Genomic DNA, 27,684 nt, shown 5'->3' with positions numbered 1-27,684 from the left:
AAGAGTCTCTCTCTCTCTCTCTCTCTCTCTCTCTCTCTCTCTCTCTCTCTCTCTCTCTCTCTCTCTCTCTCTCTCTCTCTCTCTCTCTCTCTCTCTCTCTCTCATGCTGGGGGTGGATTCCGAGGTCTCACACATACTAAGCAGGCAGCGTTGTGAGTTAGCCGGCCTCCTCTCTCATATCTTTTCCAGTTGTTTTGTTAAAACACCCTAAAAGAGGCAACTTAAGAGAGGAAGGGCTCCTATTGGTTCACTCAAGGGGTAGTCCGTCATGGCACAAGAATCGGGGCAGCGGGAGTTTGAAGGAGCTGGTCACATTGCGTCCACAAGCAGGGCGCAGAGAAGGATGAATTAATGTTTGTGCTCATCTGGTCGGTCCCCGTGTGTTCCCCACCCCGACCCTCTTCCCCGTTTGTTCATTTCAGGACTGAGCCTATAAAATGGCACCGCCCACGGTGGGCTTGCCTCTGTCCAAGGCAAGTCCTCTCAGGCATGCGCAGAGATTACACAGTCTCTACCAAATTCTCCTAGTGGGTGGGTCCCGATCCCATCAAATTGAATACACTTCTCAGCTTATCCAGCGGCCACGGTGAAGGGAAAACTCCTCTCTGTAGCTTTCCAGATGCAGGAGCAGCCCCACAATTCCTTTCTTCTCACTACTGAACACACTGCACACTTCCTGAAGGAATTGCTTACTCAGTTCTCTCTCTCTCTCTCTCTCTCTCTCTCTCTCTCTCTCTCTCTCTCTCTCTCTCTCTCTCTCTCTCTCTCTCTCTCTCTCTCTCTCTCTCTCTCTCTTCCTCTCCTCTCTGTGTGTGTCTTTATATGTGATCCCATGTGAGTACCTTGGGGAGCTGGTTCTCTCCTTCTACTGTGTGGGACCCAGGGATGAAGTGTGGTGGGAAGTGCCCTGACCTGCTGAACTGTCTCCCCAGCCCCACCCACCTTTACTGATTCCTCTCCTTTACAGCTAGGTCCCATTTCCTATTCTGTGTCTTAGACCATTGTTTGCTGTTACCCTAAATTCTTTCCGTTCTCCCCACCCCCATTCCACTAAATGTCTCTATTATCGCTGCAAATGAATTTCCAAGCCCAGCCTCTCTCCTCTCCTCTAGGCTCATGTTTCTCAGAGCCCCAGGGACAGTTAGCTTCCCGTGAATAACCTCCTACCGCTCCAGACACAACTGTTCACGATACGTAGTGCCCTTCTCCTGAAGTGTGGCTCCCTTCCTGCCTGCCTTTGGTTCTGGTGAAGAAAATCACGACCCATCTGTCCATGCTGCCCTGTAACTGGCAAAGGCAATTCAAAAGAGTACAGAGTGACTAAGAAATTGGGCAAATCTGGAACAAACTGGTCGAGGAGAGTGGTATTGAACCAAATCTTAGAGCCTGGCTGGGGGTGTAGCTCAGTGGTAGAGTACTTGACTACTACACACGAGGTCCTGGGTTCGGTCTCTGTCCCACCACCACCAAGAGTGCGTGTGATGGGATGGGGTGGGGGTTGAGATGGCTTAAAGTTGTCATCTGATAATGCAGACCAGAACTGGCAGAAAGGTAAACGTAGAGAACTGAGTTTAAAACTTGTTCTCTAAACACACACACACACACACACACACACACACACACACACACACACATACACACAGTAGTAGTAATAATAATAATAATAGCCGGGCGGTGGTGGCTCACGCCTTTAATCCCAGCACTCGGGAGGCAGAGGCAGGCGGATCTCTGTGAGTTCGAGACCAGCCTGGTCTACAAGAGCTAGTTCCAGGACAGGCTCCAAAGCCACAGAGAAACCCTGTCTCGAAAAATCAAAATAATAATAATAATTAATAATAATAATAATAAAGCATATATGTATGTATATATACACACACATATATAGGGTTTTTGCGACAGGGTGTTTCTCTGAGTAGCCTAGGTTGTACTGGAACTTGCTCTGTAGACCAGGCTGGCCTCAAACTCACAGAGATCTGCCTGCTTTTGCCTCCCAAGTGCTGGGATTAAAGGCGTGCGCCACCATTGCCCAGGATAAATTTAAACAATTAAAGATTTACTTTTACTTTTGAAAGTATGCGTACCAGCCTGGTCTACAAGAGCTAGCTCCAGGACAGGCTCTAAAGCTGCAGAGAAACCCTGTCTCGAAAAACCAAAAAAAAAAAAAAAAAAAAAAGTATGCGTGTTTTGACATCATGCATGTATGAGCACCATTTGTGTGCCTGCTGCCCGTGGAAACTAAAAGAGCGAGTCAGATCCGGTGGTACTGGTGTTACAGATGGTTGGGAGCCCCTACATGAGTGCTGGGAACCAAACCCAGGTCCTCTGCAAGAGCAAAACGTTCTCTTAACCACTGAGCCATCCCTCCAGCCCAATAATCAATAAAATTATTTTTAAAAAGAAAAATATAGCCCGGCGGTAAGGGCACACGCCTTTAATCCCAGTACTCAGAAGGCAGAGGCAGGTGGATCTCTGTGAGTTTGAGGCCAGTCTGGTCTACAGAACGAGTTCCAGGACTGGCTCCATAGCTACTAAGAAACCCTGTCTCTTAGTAGACAAAACAAGCAAACAAACACAAAAACAAGGCAGGCTAGGGGTGTGGCTCAGTGCCTCTGTGTTCAGCTTTTAACATGATAAGAAAAAATACTTCAATTTTTTTGGTGTGTGTGTGTTTTTACGTGCTCGCGAGTGTGTAGGCAACCGAAGGAGGGCGTCAGACGCACGCTCTGTCAATCACTCGCCTCCTTGTTTCTTTGAGACAAGGTTTCTTGCTAACCCTGGACTTAGTGCGGTGCTCAGCAAGCCCCGGTGATCCTTCTGTCTCTGCCCTGTGCAGCAACAGGATTGCAGTGGTAACACTGTTCCAGATTTCACATGGGTGATGGAGTTTCCAACTCAGGTCCTCTCAGGCACCAGCCATCTCCCCAGCCACAGGGGGAAAAATGTTTAAATACAGAAAAATGGATGCGGGGGAAGGACATTCCAGGAAGGGGAGCTGGCATAAGGAAGTAGCACAAGGCAATCTGTCAAAGACGTCTGGGTATGAAGGTTTCCAGCTGGGGAGCTGTGGGCACTGGTGCCGAGAGGGCAGAGTGTCCAGTGGAAGCTGCTTGCCTTGGTCCTAGGCGGGGGATGATGCTTTGGAAGTCAGTATCCCAGCAGCAGAAAGAGAAATCCAAGAAGACAGACAGACAGAATGACCAGGAGACAGACAAATGGGCCTTGAAAGGAGGGAATCAAACAACAGTCGAAGAAAGAAGTGACTGTAGCTGGAGACCGGTGAGAAATGAGAGATTGGAGCAGAGAAAAGGACAAACCCCTTCCACACAAGTGGAAGCCACAAGAGGTGACATTGTCATTGTTAAAGACCAGGAAGTGAAGGACCCGGGGGGATGGGGTCTCAATGGGTAAAGAATCTGCTGCACAATCGTGAGGACCTGAGTTCAAATCTCCTGTAACCATGTAAAGCAGACACCCAATATCTCCACCTAGATACACAGGGTGAGCACACCTGAAAACACACACATACATTCACATGCGCACACACACACAACCAGGAAGTTAGAAAGGGAACAGTTGCTACAGAAATCAGATCATAGAAACAGAACAAAAGCGTTAGCACAAAAGACTAGGAATTTTTAGAAAGTGTTTTAATCTCGCAGGTGAGGAAAATAAATGCAAATTAAAACAACATATTCTTAAACTATCAAATTAGAAGGAGAAAAAAAAGTTAAGGTGAGTCAGTAAGTGATGCGCTTACCATGAACTCAAGAGGATCTGAGTTCAAATTCCTGTGTCTATAAATCCCAGCTACTCCTACACCAATGTAGGAGGCAGAGATGGCAAAATGTGTGGGAGCCCACAGGCCAGCAAGCCTGGCACACACAGTGACAAACAGCGTGAGAGCCTGCCTCAAGCATGGAGGAATGTGAGGACCAACACATGGGGCTGACTTCTGACCTCCATGTGTTTGTTGTGGTATGTATGCCCCCGCACCCACAAACAAGTGCACACACAGGTTCGAATAATATGTCCGATGCTGGTCATGATGCTGGGGGTAGAAGCACACAGTAACGTTGATTAGAGATTGCATAAAGAGTCATCTGGAGTGCAGTTTGTGCTCACTGGTTTATTAAATTTATACCCTTGAGCCTAGTGGAGAGAGTGCTTGCCTAGCATATGCAAAATCTTGACTTTGGTCCTAGTACCAATAAAATGGGTTTGCGTGTAAATCGAACACAAAAGAGAATCAAGACTTCCAGCTCAGGCTGGAGAGATGTCTCAGCGGTTAAGAGCATTGCCTGCTCTTCCAAAGGTCCTGAGTTCAATTCCCACCAACCACATGGTGGCTCACAACCATCTGTAAAGAGGTCTGGTGCCCTCTTCTGGCCTTCAGCCATAAATGTAGACAGAATATTGTATACATAATAAAAAATAAATATTAAAAAAAAACTTCCAGGTAATCTCTGCTACATAATGGGTTCAAGGCCAGCCTAGGCTAGAGACTGTTTTAAACAATAAGTAAACAAGGCTTGGTTGTAGCTCAGGATGCGGATGTGGGAGAGCTCCTTCACAGCATGCTGGACAAGGACCTAAGTTTGATCCTCAGTACCACACAAGGACACACAGACGAGGCGGTATGTTGTTACAGGTCTGTAATCCCAGTACTCAGAAGATACAAGAAACAGGAGGGTCAGAAGTGCAAGGTCATCCTCAGCTACACAGCTGAATTTGAGGCCAGCCTCAGCTACAAGAGACCCTGTATCTAAATAAGTAAATAAAGTTCATCAGGCTTTAGTTTATAAAACATTATCTTAGAGATTACAATTTTAGATGGGTGTTGGTGTACACCTTTAATCCCAGCACTTGGGAGGCAAAAGCAGGCGGATCTCTGTGAGTTCGAGACCAGCCTGGTCTACAGAGCTAGTTCCAGACAGCTAGGGCTATTACACAGAGAAACCCTGTCTTGGAAAACCAAGCAAATGAATAAATAATAAATAATTATTTAACCTGAGTGTGGCTTTAATCACTCAGGAGGTAGAGGCAGGCAGATATCTGTGAGTGCAAGGCCAGCCTGGTCTATGCAACAAATTTCAGGGCAACCAGGGCTACAAAGAAAAACCTCAGAAACAACAAAAATGGTTTCAGGGCTCAGCAGGTAAAGGTCCTTGCCACACGAGCCTTACTGCCTGAGTTCAATCCCTGAAGTCCACAGCAGGAGAAGAGAACAGGCTCCCAAAAGTTGCCCTCTGATCTCAGCTCGTGCCCAGAGACTCGCACGTGTCCACACCCACAAATACACACATGTACACGCTGCTGCTGCTGCTGTTGCTAATAGCAAATGAACATTTAAAAATAACACTTTCTAAACGCAAACCAAAATTTAGGCTCACAAATTGTGATTAGCTGGGTGTGGTGGTATACTCCTGGACACCCAGTGTCTCGAAGGCTGTGCAGGAGCATCGCAAATTCAAGGCCAACCTAGGCTACATTGGAAGTTGTAGGCTAGTGGGGCCATATGGTAAGACCTTATATTGAAATAAAAATCATAGTTATGGTATTATTAAATATCACTGATGCATGCCTTTATTTTCAGCATTTGAGAGCCTGAGGCAGGTGAATTACTGTAAGTTCAAAGGCAGCTTAGGCTACCAAATGAGACCTTGTCTCAAAAGACAGAAAATGATAATGGTTATTGTCTTTGTTCTATTGCTGTGAAGAGACACCGTGACCACAGCAACTCTTACAAGGGAGAGCATTTCATTAGGACTTTGCTTACAGCTTCAGAGACTTAGTCCATTGTCACCACGGCAGGGAGCATGGCGGCACACATGAGGCATGGTGCTGGAGAATTCTACGTCCTGATCAACCCACAGACAGCAAGGAGAGAGAGCTGGGCCTGGCCAGCATGGACTTTTAAAAAAAATATTTATTTATTTAGTATACAATATTCTGTCTGTGTGTATGCCCGCAGGTCAGAAGAGGGCACCAGACCCCATTACAGATGGTTGTGAGCCACCATGTGGTTGCTGGGAATTGAACTCAGGACCTTTGGAAGAACAGGCAATGCTCTTAACCTCTGAGCCATCTCTCCAGCCCCCAGCATGGACTTTTGAACCCTGAAAGTCCACTCCCAGTGTCACACTTCCTCCAGCAAAGTCACACCTCCTGATTCCTCTAATCCTTTAAACAGTTCCTCTCCCTGGGACTAAGCACTCAAACATATGGGCCTATGGGAGCCATCCTTACTCAAACCACCATGGCTATGTACTAGAGGTCATTATTCCATGGACGACTAGAGTTGACACTAAATGCTTTTATATAGTATTTCATGAAATGGGAAATATATATAAATATATACAAATATAAAAAATATTTTTATTTGTTTGTTTTGGGCTTTTTTTTTTTTTGAGACAGGGTTTCTCTATGTAGCCACAGCTATTCTGGAACTCAGCTTGTAGGTCCGCCTGCCTCTGCCTCCCAAGTGCTGGGGTTAAAGGCGTGTGCCACCACCACCTGGCCATAACATACAGCTTAAAAGCTGCTTTAAGATAATTTTATTTTTTCGGGTCAGTCATTTAAACAAAAGTTTCACTTCTCTGTCCACTGTTCTAGTTCTATCAACAGTTCGGTATAGAGTTTTCCGTGGTTTTTTTTTTTTTGGCTCATGCAAACGTTCACATACAATCAATCTTCAAATTAAAATGAAGCTGGAGAGAAGGCTCACCAGTTAAGAGCACATACTGCTCTTGCAGAGGATTTAAATTTGGTTCCAGAATCCATTGTCAAGTGGCTTGCAAGTCTGTGACTTCAGCTCCAGGTTATCTGATGCCCTCTTCTGGCCACCTCTAGCAACTGCACTCAGACACACATTCATACAGAGTTGAAAGCAATCTTTCCAATGGGATTCTATGACATGTCTACCCACCAGCTTTCACTTAGCAGGATATCCTTGACAAGGTCCTTTATGGGTGTTTGTTTTCAGCTTATGGAAGTTGATGTTATTCTAGTTAGAGATGTAGAGTCACGTGCAATTGTGAGAAATAAGAGCATGAAATCCTACGGACTCTTCCCAGTTTGTCTCAATAGTCATGTCTTACAAAACTGGTACGCCAGGCATGGTGGCGCATCCTTTAACCCTAGCACATGAGAGGCAGAGGCAGGCGGATCTCTGTGAGTTAGAAACCAGCCTGGTCCACAGAGTGAGTTCCAGGACAGCCAGGGCTACACAGTGAAACCCTGTCTTGAAAAACAAAAACAAAACAAATGAATGAAAGAAAGTTAAAACATCATCTTTTTTATTCGAGACAGGGTTTTTCTGTGTTACAGTCCTAACTGTCCTGGAACTTGTTCTTGTAGACCAGGTTGGGCTCGAACTCACAGAGATCCACCTGCCTCTGCCTCCCAATTGCTGGGATTAAAGGTGTGCACCACCTTCGCCCGGCTCACATCCTTTTTCTTTGTGGACCCTCATCCCTTTCTGTTGTCCATTTCTATAATCTGGAATTTCAAGAATGTTGTCTATGGCTCTTTTCTTCCTTTTTGGAAGCACCATGGATTGAACCTAGGACTTGATCCATACTCCACCACTGAGCTACAGCCATACCCTCAATGCTTTCTGTTAATACATATCTGGAGGTTGGACATAAAATTCAACTGTAGAGCACTTGCCCTACATGTGGAAGACCCTAGATTCAAACCTTCAGCACAGCCCAAAATAAGCAAATACATAAATAAAAATAATGGCCAGGTGTGGTGGCACATAGCTTTAACCCCAGCACTCAGGAGGCAGAGACAGGGAGGATTTCTATGAGTTCAAGGCCAGGCTGGTCTACATGGTGAATTCCAGGCCATCTAGGGCTAAGTAGTGAGACTTAGTCTTACAATAAATAATAATAATAATAACAACAACGCATGTGGACTATTATGTGGTGTAGACCATTATAATATATATAGACTGTTAAAATGTGTATAGACTGTTACAATGTGTATAGACTGTTACAATGTGTGCACTGTTATAATGTGTGCACTGTTATAATGTGTGCACTGTTATAATGTGTGCACTGTTATAATGTGTATATTACAATGTGTGCAGACTGTTATAAAGGGTATAGGCTGTAAATTTTTTTTATTTTTTTTAGGCTGTAAATGTTGTACACTGTTACAATGTGTGTCGATTGTTATAATGTGTGCAGACTGTTACAATTCATGTCGACTATTGTAATGTATGCAGGTCATTTATACCTTATGTAATTGTTGATATGTTAGGGTTTGTGCCTGTTACTTTGTTTTAGCTTTCTTTTTTGTTTTGTTTTGTTTTGAGTTTGGCTGGCCCCAAACTCCTCCTGTAGCTAAGAATGACCTTGGACTTCTGATCCTTTTGCTTCAGAGCTGAAGTCCTGGTGTTATAAGCCTCTCAGGCCCAGTGTATGGTATGCTAGGGGTCTAACCCAGGCTTTCCTATGTGCTAAGAGTCTAGCCCAGGGTTTCCTGTCTGCCAACCAATCTACATCCTTCAGTCATGTGTTTCAGTATTCCTTTTCTTGCCTTCCTAGTGTTTGATCATTTTTTAAAAAAACCATTGTATTTGGCCGGGCGGTGGTGGCGCACACCTTTAATCCCAGCACTCGGGAGGCAGAGGCAGGCGGATCTCTGTGAGTTCGAGACCAGCCTGGTCTACAAGAGCTAGCTCCAGGACAGGCTCCAAAGCTACAGAGAAACCCTGTCTCGAAAAACCAAAAAAAAAAAAAAAAATCATTGCGTGTGTGTGTGTGTGTGTGTGTGTGTGTGTGTGTAAGGAGAGAAGGAAGAAGACGGAAGGAAGGAGGAAAGGGAGAAAAGCAATGTGGACATTTAGAGATTTGAGTGCTGTGTTGTAAGTACTTTGTTGTTGGACTCTTTAAGATTTTGTATTGTTCTGAGTTTTCTGGCACAAGCCTTTAATCCCAGCCACTCAGAAGGCAGAGCAGGCTCAGCTCTGTGAGTTTGAGACCAGCCTGGTCTTCACAGCAAGTTTCAGGACAGCCAGAGCTACACAGAGAGACCCTGTCTCAAGAAACAAACATAAACAAACAACAACAACAACAACAGCAAAAAGATGTGTGGCTTGTGTTAAACTCTCTCCTCTGACTGACTCCTTTGTATGACATTTGTTCAGGGAAGGTGAGGAACCTCCTTAACACTGCAGATAGGTGGAAATGCAAATTCCTCCTATCATCTGTTGACCCTTGAGGGGCATGCCCCTCATTACTACTGGGCTGAGTGGAAACGCCAGCCCGTACCCTGGTCTCCACCCATATAGCAGCGTGGTGATCTCATTGCTGCTGGTGATGATGGAAATCCTAACTGTCCACCAGGTCTCCTCTGACACCACCGCCTACAGGAAGTGGTATTCTTGATTGTCAGGCGGGCTGAGCCAGACTCTCTGACACGCTCTACCAACACTGCAGGAGCCCATGACAGACCGTCCTGGATGAACAGCAAGTTCTCAACTTCACCTCCGAGGGCACCGTCCCAGCAGAGGTGTCTGGACTCTCCAGTTCAGTCTCAAGAGGAGGAAGTGTGGCTCCTTGCTCACTGTTGGCATACATTAGGGAACAGGACACAGTTTTGCTTCTGATGTTTGGCTGAAGGGCAGTAATTATCTAAGAGGTTTTTGTCTTTCTAGATTGGGTTTCTTCCCTAGTCTTCATCAAGTGAAGGCTGTCTTTCACTGAGGTTCCTTTCTTTCTGGGCCTATTCCACATGTCTAGATAGCTTTGGGCTCCAGATCTTAGAAGTGAGGCGCGCATTGTTGGAAATAATTCTTATTACAAAGTGACAAAGGACTTGTCTAAGCTGTGCTATTTTTTTACTGTTTTGTGTAGGTAGAATTCACAATAATGAAACTGAATATTTAGCTGAAGAGGTTTCTAAGCACAAAGGACCCAGTCTTAAAGATTTGGGAAATTATCAGTCCTCTCATATTCCAAACATGAGGAAATGTGTTCCGGTCAGTGAGAGCTCACGGGATATTATGCGCGGAAACACTGCTGGTTTGAACGGAAGGAATCATAGAATGATGGCAGGGGTAAAATGGATCCTTGATTTGAAGGGTAGACAGTTGAGCTACTTAGGAATTAATACGGGCTATTTTCAAGAGGAAGAAAAATCACCCCACCAGCGATTCAAGGATCCTCAGAGCCATTGTCTCAGTTTCTCCAGGCTATCTGGCCTCTGCCAAGGGGACAGGGCTCTACCCAGCAGAGTCCTGGATGCAAATCTAGCCCGGAAGCAGATTATGCTGACCTTAAAGACCTAATGAGCCCAAGGGTGATGGTGCCGGCCTTTCCCAGCACAGGACTGTCTGGAGGCAGAGGCAGCTGACTCTCTGAATTCAAGGCCAGCCTGGTCTACAAAGCGAGTTCCAGGGCAGCTGGGGCAACAGAAGAACCCTGCTTTGATGGGGGAAAAAAGGTATTTGCAAAATAAGCTCAAAAGTATTCCCTGGAGATCCTCTTGTTAAAACTGAAAAGCGCCTAAATGTCCAACAATATGGGATTAGTCAAGTAAATAAATTGTAGTAGAGTTGAATAAAGAATTAGCAGTTACAGAAAATAAATAGCTAGAAATACATATCCACTTCAGATATTTATAAGTATTTTTAATTTTCTTTTACTACATTTACTGGTTTATTTAGAGGACATGTGAGCGTTCCCACTCACGCCTGCTACAGAGAACACATGGGGGTCAGAAGACAAACTGTGGACCACGTGGGTCACAAACTGAAAGTCAGGTTAGCAGATGTGGCAGTGGACACCTTTAACCTGCTGAGTCACCCTACCAGCCAGGCACATGTATTTATACACATTGGAATACAGAGCCACCTTTAAAATGCCTGTCTAGACATCAAGCAGGATCTCATTGCCTAGAACACAGCTTTTTAGAGCCCCCCCTTCCCGGGGCCAGCATTCCAGACCCAGCTCTGCTTCTATGTAGGCCATGAAAGATTGGGGCGGGGCCTCAGCTGCCTACCAAGAAGAGTAGAGGCCAGACTGGGGCTGTTCTCAAACTTCAGCCATTCAGGGACATCGCACATAGTTTAACCAAATCTATCTACTTTATGCAGCATCTTAGAATGTGTTCAGGGTTTTTGTTTGTTTGTTTGTTTGTTTGTTTTGTTCTGTTTTTGTTTGGTTTTTCAAGATAGAGTTTCTCTATGTAGCTCTGGCTGTCCTGGAACTCACTCAGAATGTGTTCACTTTTAAGATTAAATAAATTTATTTCATTTATTATTGAGACAGTCTTGGTATACAACCTAAAACTTACCACCTTCTTGCCTTAAGTCCTAATGCTAAGATCACAGGACATGAACTATTGTTTTTTGTTTTTTGTGGGTTTTTTTTGGGGGGGGGTTGTTTTGGTTTTCCAAGAAACGGTTTCTCTGTGTAGTCCTGGCTGTCCTGGAACTCACTCTATACCCAGGCTGACCTTGAACTTATTGAGATCCACCTGCCTCTGCCTCCTCAGTGCTGGGACTAAAAGTATATACCACCACCACTTGGCTTTGGTTTTGGAGGGTTTTTTTTCTTTCTTTGTTTTTTTGGGGGAACTCAAACCCTTAGATGCTCTAGGCAAGCACTCTTTATTACTAACTGTTGCTTTTAATGGGAGTAAACAAAATACCACATCATCTTCGCGGTCTGTAGTAATAATACTCTTGAAATCATATACTTTCTGTGATGAATTTTCCAGTGTTCACTGAAGTCATGAATATTAAAAGAACAACAACAAAAGATCCTACCAGAAGCGATTCGTCATCAGCAGCTGAAGAAAGGAAATCCCAGAGTAGAGGACCTCTGAGATTTTTGTCAACCCTAGCCACCACGGGACATTGGCCTAGGCACAGGAAGTTCACTCAACTGTTTTCCTCCCTGGGTTGGGGGACAGGGAATCTTACCTCTAGTCAGAAAGTTATTCTGACTCCCCAGAATCCTCGTCTGGTCAGAGAGCTTCCAGATGAAGAACACGTTCTTCTGGGAACTTTTACAGGGCAGGTCCACCGTGTTCCCTGCTTTGCCCACCACCACAGTCTTGCCTTGAAGGACAGCTGGGAGCTGTGCTGGATAGGAAAGAAGGGCGAGCTTCAGTGTTTCTGCCGGCTCCCTCCGTGCCCCGCCCTTTGCGTTTTCCCATCTGCCCACCTCCCTGCACCATCTGCTGCTGGTCCTCAAGTCTGAGAACTTACCCAGCTGCAGCACCAGGAGCAAGTGCCTAAAAGAGACTCCTTGGTTCATTGTGGCCTTGCTGAGGTCAACCGACTTGAGTCACTGGGGACTGGAGTCTGCAAAAAACGGCAGGGACAGAGGCAGATAGAAATCATTAGTCTTTGGCATTCCTTGGATGTGGAGCATACAAGACCCCTCTCTCCCTCAGGGCCTTTGTAACTAGCCCCAGCACCTTATTTGCATACACGAAGCAGGCACCCTGCAGTAATGTACTGCAATATTCCATGCCGAATTAAGACTGTGTGATGTTGGTAGCATAAGCACGTTTTGGTTTGGTTTGTTTTTCAACATAGGGCTTCTCTATGTAGCCTTGGAGCCTGTCCCAGAACTTGTTCTGTAGACCAGGCTGGCCTCGAACTCACAGAGATCCACTTTCCTTTGCCTCTCGAGTGCTTGGGTTAAAGCTGTGCACCACCACCACCCGGTGCATAATAGCAATTTTAACATCCTAAGCAATAGCAGCGTATTACATATACAAAGAGATAAGTATAATCATGGGTGTCAACTACAAACCACAATCTCAGGCACTTCCATGAAGAGTTCTAGTCTCCTACCCTGGCATGGAGGCACATATGTGTCAAGTCTTAGTACTCAGGAGACTGAGGCAGGAGAACCAAGAGTCCAAAGCCAGCCAGGACTACATAGTGAGACCACATCTCAAAAATAAGATTAAAGGGGCTGGGGGACTGACTCGGCAGTTGAGATCGTGTGTTGCTCCTGTGGAGGATCAGGTTCGATTTCTAGCACCCACATGGTAGGTAACTACCTGTAACTATCTGTAACTCTGGTCCCAGGGGATGCAATACCCTCTTCTGACCTCAGCAGGCTCCAGGCACCCAGTTGGTGCCCATTCATACATGCAGGCAAACACCCATAACCATAAAATATATATTTTTAGTTAAAAGAGAGAGAGAGAGAAAGAGAGAAAATTCAAGGCAAGCCTCAGCTACATAGCAAGTTCAAGGCTAACCTGGGTTATATGAGACCCTGTCTCAAAGGTCAGGAACCCACTAGTCTTTTAATAAAAATAATTATTACCACGTGGTGGTGCACACCTTTAATACCAGCACTTGGGAGGCAGGGACAGGTGGATCTTTGAGTTCAGGCCAGTCTAGTCTACAGAACAAGTTCCAGGACAGTCAGAGCTACACAGAAAACCTGTCTGTAAAAACAAATCAAAACAAAACAGAAAATATAATTCTTTCTGACATTTCTGCTTAATAAATATCTAGTTTTGAACTGGTCAGTGGATACTATGTTTACCATGCAAATGTGAGGTCTGGAGTTGGGACCCCCAGACCTCACTCAAAAGCCAGGACGGCAACTGTAATCCCAGCAACTGGGAGGTAGAGATAGGGGCTCCCTGGAGCAAGCTGGCATGGACACTCATGCCCCCCATATGCTAACTCAAGCATACATACTTGCACACACACACATCTAGTTTTGAGAGACAATATTATGAATGGGTTTTGTTGTTTTGAGAATTATTTGAAGCTTTGGACAAGTAGTTCATAAAAGAAGCTATTGGATTCTGATATAGAAACATATCTTTTAGCCGGGCGGTGGTGGCGCACGCCTTTAATCCCAGCACTCGGGAGGCAGAGGCAGGCGGATCTCTGTGAGTTCGAGGCCAGCCTGGTCTACAAGAGCTAGTTCCAGGACAGGCTCTAAAAAAGCTGCAGAGAAACCCTGTCTCGAAAAACCAAAAAAAAAAAAAAAAAAAAAAAAAAAAGAAACATATCTTTTTAGTTTAGATCTATGGCCTGGTTAGACTTGGGCTTTAAACACTGGCGGCCAGGTGGTAGTGGCACATGCCTTTAATCCCAGCACTCGGGAGGCAGAGACAGATCTCTGTGAGTTTGAGGCCAGCCTGGTCTACATGAGCTAGTTCCAGGACAGGCTCCAAAGCTACAGAGAAGCCCTGTCTCAAAAAACCAGATAGATAGATAGATAGATAGATAGATAGATAGATAGATAGATAGATAGATGATAGATAGATGATACATAGATAGATAGGCAGATAGATAGGCAGATAGATAGATAGGCAGATAGATAGATAGGCAGATAGATAGATAGATAGATAGATAGATAGATAGATAGATGATAGATAGATAGATAATAGATAGGCAGATAGATAGATAAAAAATAAACATTGGCTGGCGCAATGGCCCAGTGGTTAAGAATTCTGGCTGCTCTTTTAGAGGACCTGGGTCCAATCCCCAGCACTCACTGGTGGCCTGTCTGGAACTCAGACCCACAGCACCAGGTATACACATGGTGCACAGACACACAGAGAACAAAACATCCATACATATAAAGTAAATTATAAAACTAAAGTATAAGGATAGACTGACAAATTTCATTTCATGTAAATAAAATAATATAGACATATGTACGCATGCATACATACATATACATATATGTATTTTGGTCCGGGTTCAGAAAGTTTGGTAAACCATTTCCAGATAGCTTTATTTTACCTACAAACCGTATCACCTTTACTGATATTGTAAAAAATTGTTTTGTTTTTCCTCTGTGGGCCTAGAAGCTAAAGATTCCCACAGGGCAGGCAGCTGTCCTACTACTGAGTCACTCTCCTGCTGTGAGAACTCCTTCAGCCAATAGCCTTTAAGATACCGACCTACTTTGGGTGTAGTCTCATGTACTACAAGTGCAGTCGAAAAGCATGCACAGTCCTTTCTCTGCTGGATTCGGTTCCAGTTCCCAGTGCACGCAGAAGACTGTGGATCCCTTACTGTGAGTTTATCCCCAAATAAATAAACCTTTGTTATAGTCCATTCCAGGCCCTCGTGAACCTCTCTAGCACTTCTACACTCTCCCAGTCCTGATAGCTGTAATTTTCAAATATTTAATATAGTTACAGGATGGACCTTGCACCAGGCTGCATCGTTGGCTTCTTTTTCTGTTTTATGGTACCAGGGATGCAACCCAGCCCCTTGCACCTGCTAGGCAAGAGCTCTGTCACTAAACTGGATCCTCAGGCCTCTGGGTTTGCTGCATCTCCTGCCTACTTGCCAAAAGCAAAGCTGCTCCAAGACCGAGTACCTCTGTCATCTTTAAACCATCCAGCTTGTGCAAGACTGGGCCCAGTCATGGGTGGGCAGGAGCTCAGGAGGCCATGGCCCTACCTCTCCCTGAGGAACTATAGGTAGCGGACAGCTGCTGGAGGAGGGACAGTAGTGGTCTTTGGGCATGGCCACTGGTGCCTTGTCCATGCATTGGACAGACAGCTCCAGAGCGATTCTGGGACTACCCTAGTTAAACTGGGCGGGTCACGAAACAAGGAAACCAAAAAGACGTGAGAAGGGACTTGCTGGGTAGAGGAGAGTATCCACAGGGGCGGGAGAAAGGTGCGAAGGTGCGGAGGATGGGTGATCAGAATGCATTCTATGCACGTACAAGATTGTCTAAGAAAAACATTTTTAAGAAAGAAAGAAAAGCATCCAACTGAAAACAAAACACATCGCTTACTGAAGTGGGCAGGGAATAATAACAATAAAAATTATTATTTTTTTTACTTTATTTACTTATTCATTTATCTATTGTATATAATTTGTATATATTGTATATTTATATAATATTGTATATTGTTACATTTGCATGGCAGTCAGCAAACGACCTGTGTGTGCCCATTCTCTCTTTCCACTGTGTCGGGCCTAGGGGTCTAGACGGATGCCAGCTTAGCAGCAGGCACCTTTGCCCACCAAACCATCGCACCAGCCCGGTTTACTCACTTTCTTTGCTGAGGTGGAACTCAGGGCCAAACGCATGAGTCAAGTGCTCTACCACTAAGTCACTGTGGTGAGAACGGCAATGTTCTAATAAAAAAATTTTCAAAAAATTAAAATGGGGGATGTGGCTCAGTTAGTAGGTACCTGCCTAGCGTATGGGAGGCCCTGGGTTCAGGAGTTCCAGGACTATTAGTGGTACTAGCTGCCATGGCGCGGGTGCAAACCAATAATCCCAGCCCAGGAGGTAGAGCAAGGCAGGAAATAAGGAGTTCAAGGTCATCCTTAGCTACACAGAGAGTTAGAGGCCAACCTAGGCTACACAAGAGCCTGTCAAAAATTTTCTTCAAGTCAGGCGGTGGTGGCGCACATCTTTAATCCTAGAACTCGGGAGGCAGAGACAGGTGGATCTCTGTGAGTTTGAGGCCAGCCTGGTCTACAAAACGAGTTCCAGGACAGGCTCCAAAGCAATGGAAAAAGCCTGTCTCAAAGAAAAAAAAATTCTTCAGATGTTTTTCAATGTTGTGCCCGGGGCCAAGAACGACTTATTTGTGAATGGAAACAGAAAGTGGTTTCAGAAAATGACGAAGTGACGGGGACTGAGGCGACAGAGCCAGGATCTGAGGCCCTGGGGTGTAGGCCGAGACCCTGGGCCTTGATCCTGGAGGCTCAGGAACCAGGAGATAGTTTTAGGCGGAGAAGGTGATTCTGGTTGCAAAATGGATCCTGCCAGTTGCAGGAAGAAGGATAAACCTGAGAAAGCCAAGGTGTGATTCTACGGAGAGGGCACAGCCTCCCTAAGACAGCTGGAAGGCAAGAGAGCAGAGGGGCCGGATGTTTGTCTGTGTCTGTCTGTCTATCTGTCAGTCTCTCTCTCTCTCTCTCTCTCTCTCTCTCTCTCTCTTTCTCTCTTTCTTTGTTCATCTCTTTTTGTTAAAGATAATCTTGAACTCCTGATCCTCCTGCCCGGACCTCCCAAATTCTGGGGTTACAGGTATGCACCACTACTTTGCCTGTCTTAAGATAAGGACTTAGAATCATGTAGAGCCGAGAGGCAAACAAAACAAAACAAACGTCCAGAATGCTCGTTTCCTGGTCAGTAGGTCAGTATCAGACAGACAGACGGTGTAAAGCCTATGAAGTCTGGGTCAGCAGAAAACAAGGACTGTCGCCTGTTAGTGAAGCTGACAGTTGAGGAAGAAGATGTGAAAGAGGGCAACAGACTCCAGGAACAAGAAAGCCTTATAGGATAAGAGCAATTCTCACTACTAGCCGTAGCTGGCCTAGAACTCGCTATGCAGACCGGGCTGGCCTTGAACCCACAGAGATCTGCCTGCCTTTGCCTCCCAAGTGCAGGAAGAGTGATTCTTTGCTGCCACATATCCAGGAAAACAGGTGAGAAACCGTGTTTGTAAGAAACAGATTCACAGACCCACCCCAGACCTAGGGCTCCAAAGCTGGCACATGGGGTTCACACTGGCATGTTCACAAACCTCTAGAAGACCAAGGCACATTCAAGTCCTAAAACACACTCAGGTGGAGGAGAAAGGGGAGGAGCGTTCTCAGTGCCTCCGAGGTGTGGGGTGTGCCAGATGTTCTGAGAACAAAGAGAGCGTGGGACAGCAGGTGCAGGGAGCTCGTTGACAGACGATGGTATTGGGGCCTGACAATCAATCTTAACGCCAAGCTAGGAGAGCTGAGACTCGCTCAGTTCTGGAGGTGACTGGAGCCACTGTTGATCACACACACACACACACACACACAAAATGCGCACACATACACACACACACACACACGCACGCACATACACACACAAACACACACACACACAAATTGCAACCCAGGGGCCCAGGCTATAGTAGGTCTCAGAGAAGTGACTGTTAGAAACTCCCCAGGGATCTGGTCCAGAGCTGATGAGACAAGATATTCGTGAAGACTTTCTTATTATTCTTCCTCCCGAGCCTGGTTTTTCTCTCTGCTTGTCTCATCCTTCCTGTGTTGCTCTACAGTACCCTGCCTTCTGTGAACTCAGTTCCCTGTTGCCGCTCTCTTGGCTGTGTCCCATAGTCCACCTTAAGATAGAATGATCATGTAATCGCTTCTCCGCTAAGCTGAACAGTCCAGGCTGCCTTGAGTGCCACAAGGCCGGCACCAGTGCAAGTGCAGAGACTGGATAATTCGCCTGTGTAGCTTAGGCCACCGTAGGATGGGACAGAGGAAAATAACTCACTGGTGTGTCTTACTGCATGTAGCACACGAATTCTGTTTCTTAACTGGGTCATTGAAGGCTGGGATGTAGCTCAGTGGTACAGGGTTTGCTCAGCATGCCCTGGGTTCCATCCTCAGTACTACAAAAATGTAGCCACGAAGAAGGAAGGGAAGGGGAAGAGAGGGAACCTGAGAAGGGAGGGAGGAGAAGCAAGGCCAGTCACTAAGCGTGTATTCACACCCAGCCCTGGCCCAGAGGGAGCCAAGTCATCCGCAAGCATGCAGCTTATTCTTCTCCATCGTCTACGCCCAAACTCTACGGAAGGGCTGGCTGCCATTGTGCCCATTAGGCTTCCTGGCCCTCTAGGGACCACTTGGGGCATTTCCCAGAGGAAATGCGAAAAGGAGATGGGAGTGTCTTAGTAAGAGAGAGAGTGTATTTCCTCCCTCCCTCCCTCCCTCCCTCTCCCTCTCTTTCTCTCTCTCTCTCTCTCTCTCTCTCTCTCTCTCTCTCTCTCTCTCTCTCTCTCTCTCTCTCTCTCTCTCCCCCTCCCTCTCTCTCCATGCTCTGGTGTGTTCACCACCAATAGCTGTGTGTCCAACCTCCCAGCACCCTGTCACATTGCAACTGCTGTCTGTCAGCCCTTATCCACAGTTCCTGCCTTCTAATGCCTCGCTGCTGTTGCTAGTGTCTGTGCCCCTCAACATGCTGGTTGGTCTCTCTGTCCCGGTCCCTGTCCCTGACTCTGTAATAACTCCCTTTCTATGCAGTCCCTGGACCATCTGAGGTAGATTTCCTGCTGGGCTCTAACACATATTTTTAATTATTATTGTGTTATGAGAGAGAGTGGGAAGAGAGAATGCCAGGGAACTCTGGGTCAGTTCTCTCCTCCCATCTTTAGTGGTGCTGGGGATTGAACTCAGGTCGTGACACTTACCCTTCACCCACTGGGCCATCTTGGCCATAAATACATAATTCTTGACAGGGATATAGCACTCAGAGGTTTGGGGTAAGCTAAGAAATAACCCTGTCCAGTTCCTCCACTGGGTGAAAGAGGAAATTCTCCAGAACCTGAAACACAATAGATGCTTCAGAAGAAGAGACAGATAGATGATGGGTACACACACACACACACAGAGAGAGAGAGAGAGAGAGACACACACAGACAGAGAGAGAGACAGCGAGACAAAGAGAGAGAGAGAGACAGACAGACAGAGAGAGACAGACAGAGAGAGAGACAGCGAGACAAAGAGAGAGAGAGAGAGAGACAGAGAGACAGACAGAGGGACAGAGAGACAGAGACAGACAGACAGACAGAGAGAGAATACATTTTGTTGAAAACAAGGAGCTAGAAAGAGAAGTGGTCAGAAGAGGAGTCTGGGGATGAGGGAAGCAAGAAACTTGTCCTTGAGTCCTGAGGGTGCCCACAAGTTGGCTCTGTTAGCTTGGGGTGGGGCCTGCAGAGCGTTTAAGGGAAGGGTGTGGTGACAAGAGCTGTAGGGGCAGTGTAGCCCCGAAAGGGTTTCCTACTGCCCCCCTACTCCCGGATGGAGAACGTTTCCCTGCAGATGTTTCTCCTCCTCCTTGGAGAAGCTAACAGAGAAACAGTCTACATGGGTTCTCCCTCCGTGGGATCAGAATTCCCCTGGTCCTGGTAAAGATGCTTGAGGAATGAGGGCATTTCTGGCTCTTCCCCAGATAGTAGCCACTCTCTCCCCATCACTCCAAGATTCTGCAGAGAGCTATCTCTGTCTATAGCTCCTAACATCACCCCAATGCACTCCGGACTTTGGCTTAGTGGAGGAGGCTGTGGGTTTCCAGCCACAGCCTACTTTGGTGCTGTAGGCTTCCGCTGCCACCCGAGAGACTTGGCCTTTGATTCCCACATCCTCAGCCTCCCCAGGGGCGCTGTACCTCCTGCGGTAGCATCCTGTGTACATCACCCCTGGGAGAAGCTGCAGAGAGTGACTGGTTGCAGCGTCCCCCTCCCCTTCTCTCTGCTCACATCAGCATTTCTGAATCTCTCTCTCCCATGCTTATGCTCCCAGGGTGGCTTCCTCTGGGCTGCAACCATTACTGTCCTTACTGTTCTCTTCTCCTTGGAGTTCCCCTGTCCCTTTCTCCTCTTTCCCCTCTCCAGATGCCACTGAGATATGGTTCTTTCTACACTGTAAACAAGCAGCCTGGCTTCCTGCAGGCCAGCGGGTCTTCCAAAGCTTTGATCTGCGGCAAAGCTGCAGAGGATGGGCTGGACCCAAGGGGTGGAGGCAGAGGAACTGGCTGCAAAGTAAGAGAGACACAGTGGACAAAGGACAGTAGGCAGATTTTCTGGAAACAAAGCACAGAGGCCTCAAGGGAAGGAGAAAGGACTCAGGGAGGTTATTAAAGCAACAGCCACCCGTCCCAGCATCCACCAACACACAAAGCACACAGGGCCTGTCAGGAATGATAGAGGAGAGGCAAAGACATGAAGGGATTCTGGAAGGCAAGAAGCTTGCAGGGGACACAAAAGATGCAAAGAGGGCTCACACAGGGATGCGATGAAAACGGCAATGCCTACCACACACCTTTCAGGGTGCTTGAGGTTCCTGCTAACCTCACAGGGCCCCCAGAGACGGGAGAGGAGGGCACGGTCCCGACACAACTCCACCACAGCGACAGTCTGTGGTCCCACGGGCACTTTTATCTTCCCCTCACGGCCCCCAGTCAGCCCACTCTAGCCCAGTCGTGGGATGTGGCCCCCACCACACACCCTTCAACTCTGACGGGCTTCACATACACTTCCTAGAGATGCGACCCTCTAAGCGACCCTTGTGGTTCAGCGGCTGCAACCTCTGTCACCCTCTCCTTTGCCTCAGATGCCCACATGATGGAGGGTGGATTGGGGTTCTGCACCCCTTCCTTCCCTTCTCTCTGAAAGCACTAGAGCTGTAAACAGCATGCAACATTCACCCTCCCGACGCCCATATCCTCCCCTGGTCTTATTTCCCATCTCCATCCGAGTTATTCAATCCAACGAGCATTTACTAAGCGTCTAAAATGTGCCAGACCTGACCACCAAACTCCAAACTCTGCCACTTCAGCCCTGCGGCCAAGAGCAAGGCCTGAGGCCACCTCAAGTCACGGCAGAGAACTGGAGGTGGTGGGGGAGAATTTGCATTCAGAGGCAGGCCTCTTCTGAGAGTGCCTAGGATTGAAAAGGGAAAGTGGTTCCTGCCTTTCTAGCTCTTCAGGGGCCCTCTGTCAGCAGGGTAAGGCAGCCATTTTGTACAAACCTACAGAATCTAAGGCAACAGCAGAAATCCTAAGAACAAAAATAACAGCGGTCTTCCCTCATCAGGCCCTTGAGCCTTGCTTGCCAAAATAAAATAAAATAAACCAAAACCAGAAACAGAAACAAGCAAGCAAGCAAACAAACAAACAAACAAAAAAACACTGTGCCCTTCAAGATCAGGACATTTGGGAAGTGCTATGCACCCAGTAAAGTCTTTGAATTATCAAAATGGAACTTTTCCATTTTGAAGGATCAGACTGAACCTCAGGGGACCTCTCAGGGGATAACTCTATGAACTGAAGGACTTTCGGGGGCACAGCATGATTTTGACTAAGAGAAGAGAAAGGTCTGAGGGTGCGGGGACAGGGCTAGAGTTGGATAGTGCACCCCTCCTTGAGAAATAGAGCCTGGCTTCATGCCCACTTCCCACTAAGAGCATCAGGGTCGGCAGCCAAATCAGCTGTCCTGACGACTTGTCTCCCGAAAGAAGCAGCCATCTGCCGCGCTCCAGAGGTTAGAGTCCAGCTTTAATGCTTTCTGAGGATCTCCCTTCCTCCCTTTCTAACTCAAGCTAAAGAAAACAGAGTTCCCTGAGACACTTCAAAGATTCTAAATATCAATCTAGGCTCAGTGGCATGTGCCTTGGTCCCAGCTACTGGGGAAGCTGAGGCAAAAGCGTCACCAGAGCCCAGGCTATTAAGACCGGCCTGGGCAACAGAGTGAGACCTGAAAGGAAAATACAAACCAAACTCCTAAAACTTCACGGAAAAGGACAAACGTTAAAGAGCTCACATAATCACAAAAGAGTTGAAAGAGGCTGCAGAGATCACATGGTTTAAATCGTTCTTGAGTGTCTGACCCTTGGTGAAGATTCCTAGGGCAGAATTTAGAAAACTTGCATATGGTCCTGGTTTTCTCTTTCTCTTTTCCTTTCTTACGCCTCCTCCGTACTCAACAGATGTCCATTCTTTCTAGCCTTCCCTTCTCTCCGTAACTGTTTCTGCCTTTTCTCTCTTCCCAGCCTCACCTCTCCACCACGACTCCCCAGCCAGCTGCCTCCTCTTGTCTCTCCCGGCCATCGCCTTTCTGATCTTGCATTCTAGCCAGGGTGCTTCCCTGAGTGCCTGCTGCTCTGAGCTCTGTATTCCACCCGGGTGGGTGGGCAAGGGTGACCATGGCTTACTGCTTAACCTCTTGAAGCTTGTAGTTCCAGTGGGAGATCATGGTTCATGGCCTGTTATGAGAGAAACCCAGGAGAACTGGGCCACAGCTAGGTACAGAGAGCTACATCCCGAACATTCCCGCGCCTCTGCTGCCACCTTTGCTGCCCCTTCCAGCTCCTTGAAAGAACGAAGTCCAGCACTGCTCTTACCTCTGCCCAGCCCTTCTCGGCTCAGCTTCTTTCAGGTGTGTCTGTGTGAGGAGGCCAGGCTTTACAAACAGGTGCCTCCTGAGGAAGAGGGTTTTGCTATGTCTTCACAGATGTCTGTAAGTGAAGAAACAGGAAGCCTGGTAGCGAGGCTCCGCTGCGCCAGACGTGGGCCAGCCCTCTGGAGTCCCTCCTTCCACCCCAGCTGTTGGGGAAACTGAGAAATTAAAACCACCAAAGTCATTGGAGACAGCGAAGCAGAACTGAGCTGGAGCCTGGAATGTCACTGTTGTCTGTTTGGGGGCCAAGAAACAGGCCAACACAATCAGACCCAGCCAGCACGAGGCAGGGCTTAGGGCCCACATAGCTATAACCCCAGATTAGAACTGAGGAGATTTAGCAGAAGAATCACAAAGTCAAGGCCGGACTGGGTTACATAGTAATACCACGTGTGAAAAAGAAAAGTTAGCAAAAATTAAATCAGTGGAAAATTTAGATGAGATTATATTGCCCAACAAACCCACTGAGTCAGCTGTTAAGAGATGATAAAGAGCCTAGAGGGAACCAGCCTGTGTTCCACAGCGGTGAACTCGGTACTTATCTGGTTTTTACTCCCTCCGTTCCTGGGGACTGAGTAGGCAGCATGCTGCCGAGATGCAAACAGCATGAGAATTGTATGTGTCTCCTCTATGGAAAAAGTATGGATAAGTCATTTAGACTACACGGCCTCTCTGACAGGAAGAGCAGGGTCACTGTGTTTGGACAGGTGGGCAAACACGACCCTTCTTCCTTGAAAGCAGCTGTAGCAATGCCACAAAAGAATTATTGTTACACATCTCTGAGCATATTTGTGCAGTGTGGCCTCTTCCAGAGCTGTGAACAGTAGCGGCCATGTATCTGGTCCACTGTGGCAGAGAAGGCCTGGGTTGAAATATGGATGCCTGAGAGGAACGGAGTGACCACGGACCACACTGTGGATGCCTGAGAGGACCATGGACCACAGTGTGGATGCCTGAGAGGACCTGAAAGGACCATGGACCACAATGTGGATGCCTGAGAGGACCAGAATGACCATGGACCACACTGTGGATGCCTGAGAGGACCATGGACCACACTGTGGATGCCTGAGAGAACCAGAGTAACTGTGGACCACACTGTGGATGCCTGAGAGGACCAGAGTGACCATGGACCACACCATTGCTAACACTGTTACACCTAGCCTGTTATGCATTAAGATGAAGAAGAGAGACAACACTTATGGGTTCCAAAATTTTTATTAAATCACCACCTAAGTGATCAATCAGCTGCAAGACTAGGACTAGAGAACCTTATTTCTTTTGACAACCTTGAACAGAGGCAGAAGTGGGGTTCATAAGCACAAAATTCACAACCATTTGTTGCCAAGTTACAGTTACAATTTTCAACAATCAGGAATCAGAGATTAGAGACTGGGGCTGGTGAGATGGCTCAGTGGTTAAGAGCACTGACTGCTCCTCCAGGGGACCCGGGTTCAATTCCCAGCACCCACACGGCAGCTTGCAGCTGTCTGTAGCTCCAATTCAAGAGAATCTGACATCATTATACCAATGCGCATGAAATAAAGTTAAATAAAGTTTAAAAAATAAGATTAGGGACTTTCCTCGCCTGTTCCATCAGTATCAACCAACACATAATGCAAGCCGTTTAGTCCAACCAATCAGATTCATTTGTTCTTTCTGTGTTTAGGAATAGCTACATTTCTAGAGAACTAAAGATGCATAATGACTGTTGCTGTGGTTTAGGGAAGAGGTTGGTTGGCCATTGGAAAGTTCTCAGTTCCCCAGGGCCTGGGAACCTGAATTCCATTTTACCCTACATCTAAAATGGAGTCTGAAGTCAAATGGCCAAGTGCTTTTGCCTGCTCCCTTCAAAATTTCACCTAACTCTTCTTTAGCCCAGCTCTCTTCTAAGTTCTGTGAGTAGATACCTGCCTTCCCAGTGAACATCTCCAGTTGCATGTTTACCATAATGTGGTAGAGTAAGAACGGCTCCCAGAGGCTCATATATTTGAATGTTTAGTCACCAGGGAGTGACACTATTTGAAAGGATTATAAGGATTAAGAGATGTGGTCTTAGTTGGGTTTTAGTTGGCACATGCCTTTGACCCCAGTACTCAGAGGCAGAGGCAGAAGGACTCTCTGTGAGTTCGAGCCTGGTCTACAGAGCTAGTTCCAAGACAGCCAGGGCTGTTACACAGAGAAAGCTTGTCTCAAAAAACTGAGAGAGAGAGAGAGAGAGACAGAGACAGAGACAGAGACACAGAGAGAGACACAGAGAGAGACTTGTTGGAGGAAATATGTCTCTGGGGGTGGACTTTGAGGTTTCAAAAGTCCATGCCAGGTCCTCTCTCTCTCTCTCTCTCTCTCTCTCTCTCTCTCTCGCACACACACACACACACACACACACACACACACACACACACACGCACATACAAACTCTCTCTTTCTCTTTCTACAGATCAGGATGTAGCTCTCAGCTACTGCTCCAATGCCATGCTCCCCACCATGATGAAAACGGACTAATCCTCTGAAACTGTAAGCAAGCCCCCAATTAAATAGTTCTTTAAAAGGAGTTGCCTTGGACATGGTGCCTCTTCACAGCAATGGACCAGTGATTAAGACACAGATGTAGCAATTTCTACACCGCTCAGGTTAGTTCCAGACTAACTTAGCATCTGCACACCTTTGTCCCAGGCTAACCACTGAGTGAAGGCATTGCCATCCAAGCTACTCAAGCCAAACACATTGAAAGCGCTCTAACCTCCTCATGTAACCCCTCTCGTGTATCTATTTATGAATCCTGTGACTTCACCTTCTAAATGTCTTCAAAAATCTCTCCAGGCCACTCTGCACCAGTGCCACCATTCCAGGCTTGGGTGACACTGCCACCCTATGCAGTAGCTCCTGCCTCAACCTCCCATCTCCTGACCCGTGCCGTTGGGGTCCAAGTGATTTGCTATTTCCCCGACCCAGATGTGGCCCCCTGACTGCATGACTTTGGAAAGCTGCAAGCACAGATAAGACCTAGGAGGGATTGTCCTGTGGAGCAAGACAAAGCCACAGGGCAGGGAGTGTAGAAGGAAGAACTCATCTAAGGGTCAGAGATGCTGTTTCTTCAAGTTCTGCTTGCAGTGCAGTCTCTGGTAGCTGGAGAAACAGTGCACAAATGATGGTGGGAAAAGTAAAGTATCCATCTTTTTGTTTGTTTGTTTTTTGAGACAGAGTTTCTCTGCATAGCCCTGGCTGTCCTGGAACTTGCCTTGTGGACCAGGCTGGCTTCCAGCTCACAGAAATCCCTGCCTCTGCCTCCTGAGTGCTAGGATTAAAAGCATGTGCCACCATGCCCGGAAAAATTATTCATTCTTGAAGTGAATCCAGAGTTTTGGACCTCTGCCTACCGTGACCTTTCTCTCCAGGTCTATTTGATACCCACAGCTGGACTGGCCATGGCACCCTATCCTGCCTTCCTCCAGGTCATGTTCCACGTAGCAGTCCGGAGTGCTGACTACAAACGGTGCACATGCCCTCTGGCCGTCCCTACTCTAAAAAATTAGCTGGTTCCAGGCCTGGAGAGGTGGCTCAGTGGTTAAGAACACACTGGTTGCTCTTCCAGAGGACCCAGGTTTGATTCCCAGTACCCACCTGGTGGCTCACAACTGTCTGTAACTCCAGCTTCAGGGGACTGATTATTCCCATCTTCTTGTCTCCTCAGGCACCAGGTACTTACACTATGCACAGAGATGCAGGCAAAATATCATCACACACATTAACAACAGAAAAGGGGGCTACTTCAGAAAGATGGGCAGAGGGGAGGGGGAAGAATAAGATACGAACAAAGTATAATAACGTCTATGTATGAAAATGCCATAATGAAACCCATCACCTTGCATGCTGACTTTAATAGAGTAAGGAACTGTCAAGATAGTTCAGCAGTTAAGAGTGCTGGCTGCTAAAACAGATTAGTTATTTAAAAATAATGATAATAAAAGAGAGATATTAAAAAGTGCAGTTAGGCTTGTAACACCCACAATGAATATAGTGCTTTTACTCACAGCAACTGTCGCGGCTTCATCTGCAGACAATGTTCCCTGCTTCTTCTTGCTTCTTAGCACGGTGTTCCCAAGGGTTGCATTTTAATAAAATTAAATTTTATTGTTTCATCAAAGACACTCTTCAGTAAATTATGGGCATGTTCTTACATCGTGAGTGCCTGGCAGAGGAGGACCCGTGGCACGTCTTCACGCTACCACCCTGCTTTGTGCTGCAGTTTCTCACAGGAACTTTCTGCAGCCTCGCTGGGATGCAACACAGGAGCAGGCAAATGGGGTCCTGTCACTTTGGTGGAACTAGCGTGCCCTTTAAGACTCTCTGGAAGGTCTCGGGGCCTCCTGGGGTCCACAGGCCACACTTACATATCGAGATTCACAAATCTAGGGAGGTGTCATTCATTCTTCAGACCCTAGCTCTCTTTGTAGCTGCTTCTCAATTCGGTTTTCTGCTTCTTAGTAATAGGTCCCTCAATTATTTTAGCTTGTGTGTGTGTGCGTGTGTGTGCGTGTGTGTGTGTGTGTGTGTGTGTGTGTGAGAGAGAGAGGTTATCTGTGTGAGTGCAAGCACGAGTGTATCACTGAATACATACAGAGGTCAAAGGGCAATCTTAGTGTTGCTAGTCATCGCCTTCTTCCTTATTTGAGAAAGGGTCTCTTGTTCACTGCTACATATCCTGGGCCCCCGAGCTTCCTGGGGCTCTTCTACCTCTGCCTCCCGTATCGGTTACCAACA

At 46.9% G+C, this 27,684-nt stretch overlaps 1 protein-coding gene across 1 annotated transcript in view; it reads right to left on the bottom strand.

The window, feature by feature from the left end:
- Positions 1–22,974, bottom strand: part of Cd4 (CD4 molecule) — a 31,590-nt gene extending 8,616 nt beyond the window's left edge. Inside the window, exons 1-3 of the mRNA XM_038320127.1 lie at positions 22,868–22,974; positions 12,224–12,319; positions 11,936–12,097 (exon numbers count right to left, since the gene is read on the bottom strand). Of these exons, the coding sequence (XP_038176055.1) occupies positions 11,936–12,097; positions 12,224–12,272 (211 nt within the window). The 5' untranslated portion in view covers positions 12,273–12,319; positions 22,868–22,974. The remainder of the gene's footprint in view (positions 1–11,935; positions 12,098–12,223; positions 12,320–22,867) is intronic.
- Between the last annotated feature and the right edge of the window lie 4,710 nt (positions 22,975–27,684).

The sequence above is a fragment of the Arvicola amphibius genome, chromosome 2 (genome assembly GCF_903992535.2).
Source record: "Arvicola amphibius chromosome 2, mArvAmp1.2, whole genome shotgun sequence".
Lineage (NCBI taxonomy): Eukaryota > Metazoa > Chordata > Mammalia > Rodentia > Cricetidae > Arvicola > Arvicola amphibius.
Note: the sequence above shows the minus strand (reverse complement) of the source record. Positions and strands in the feature narration are given on the sequence as shown.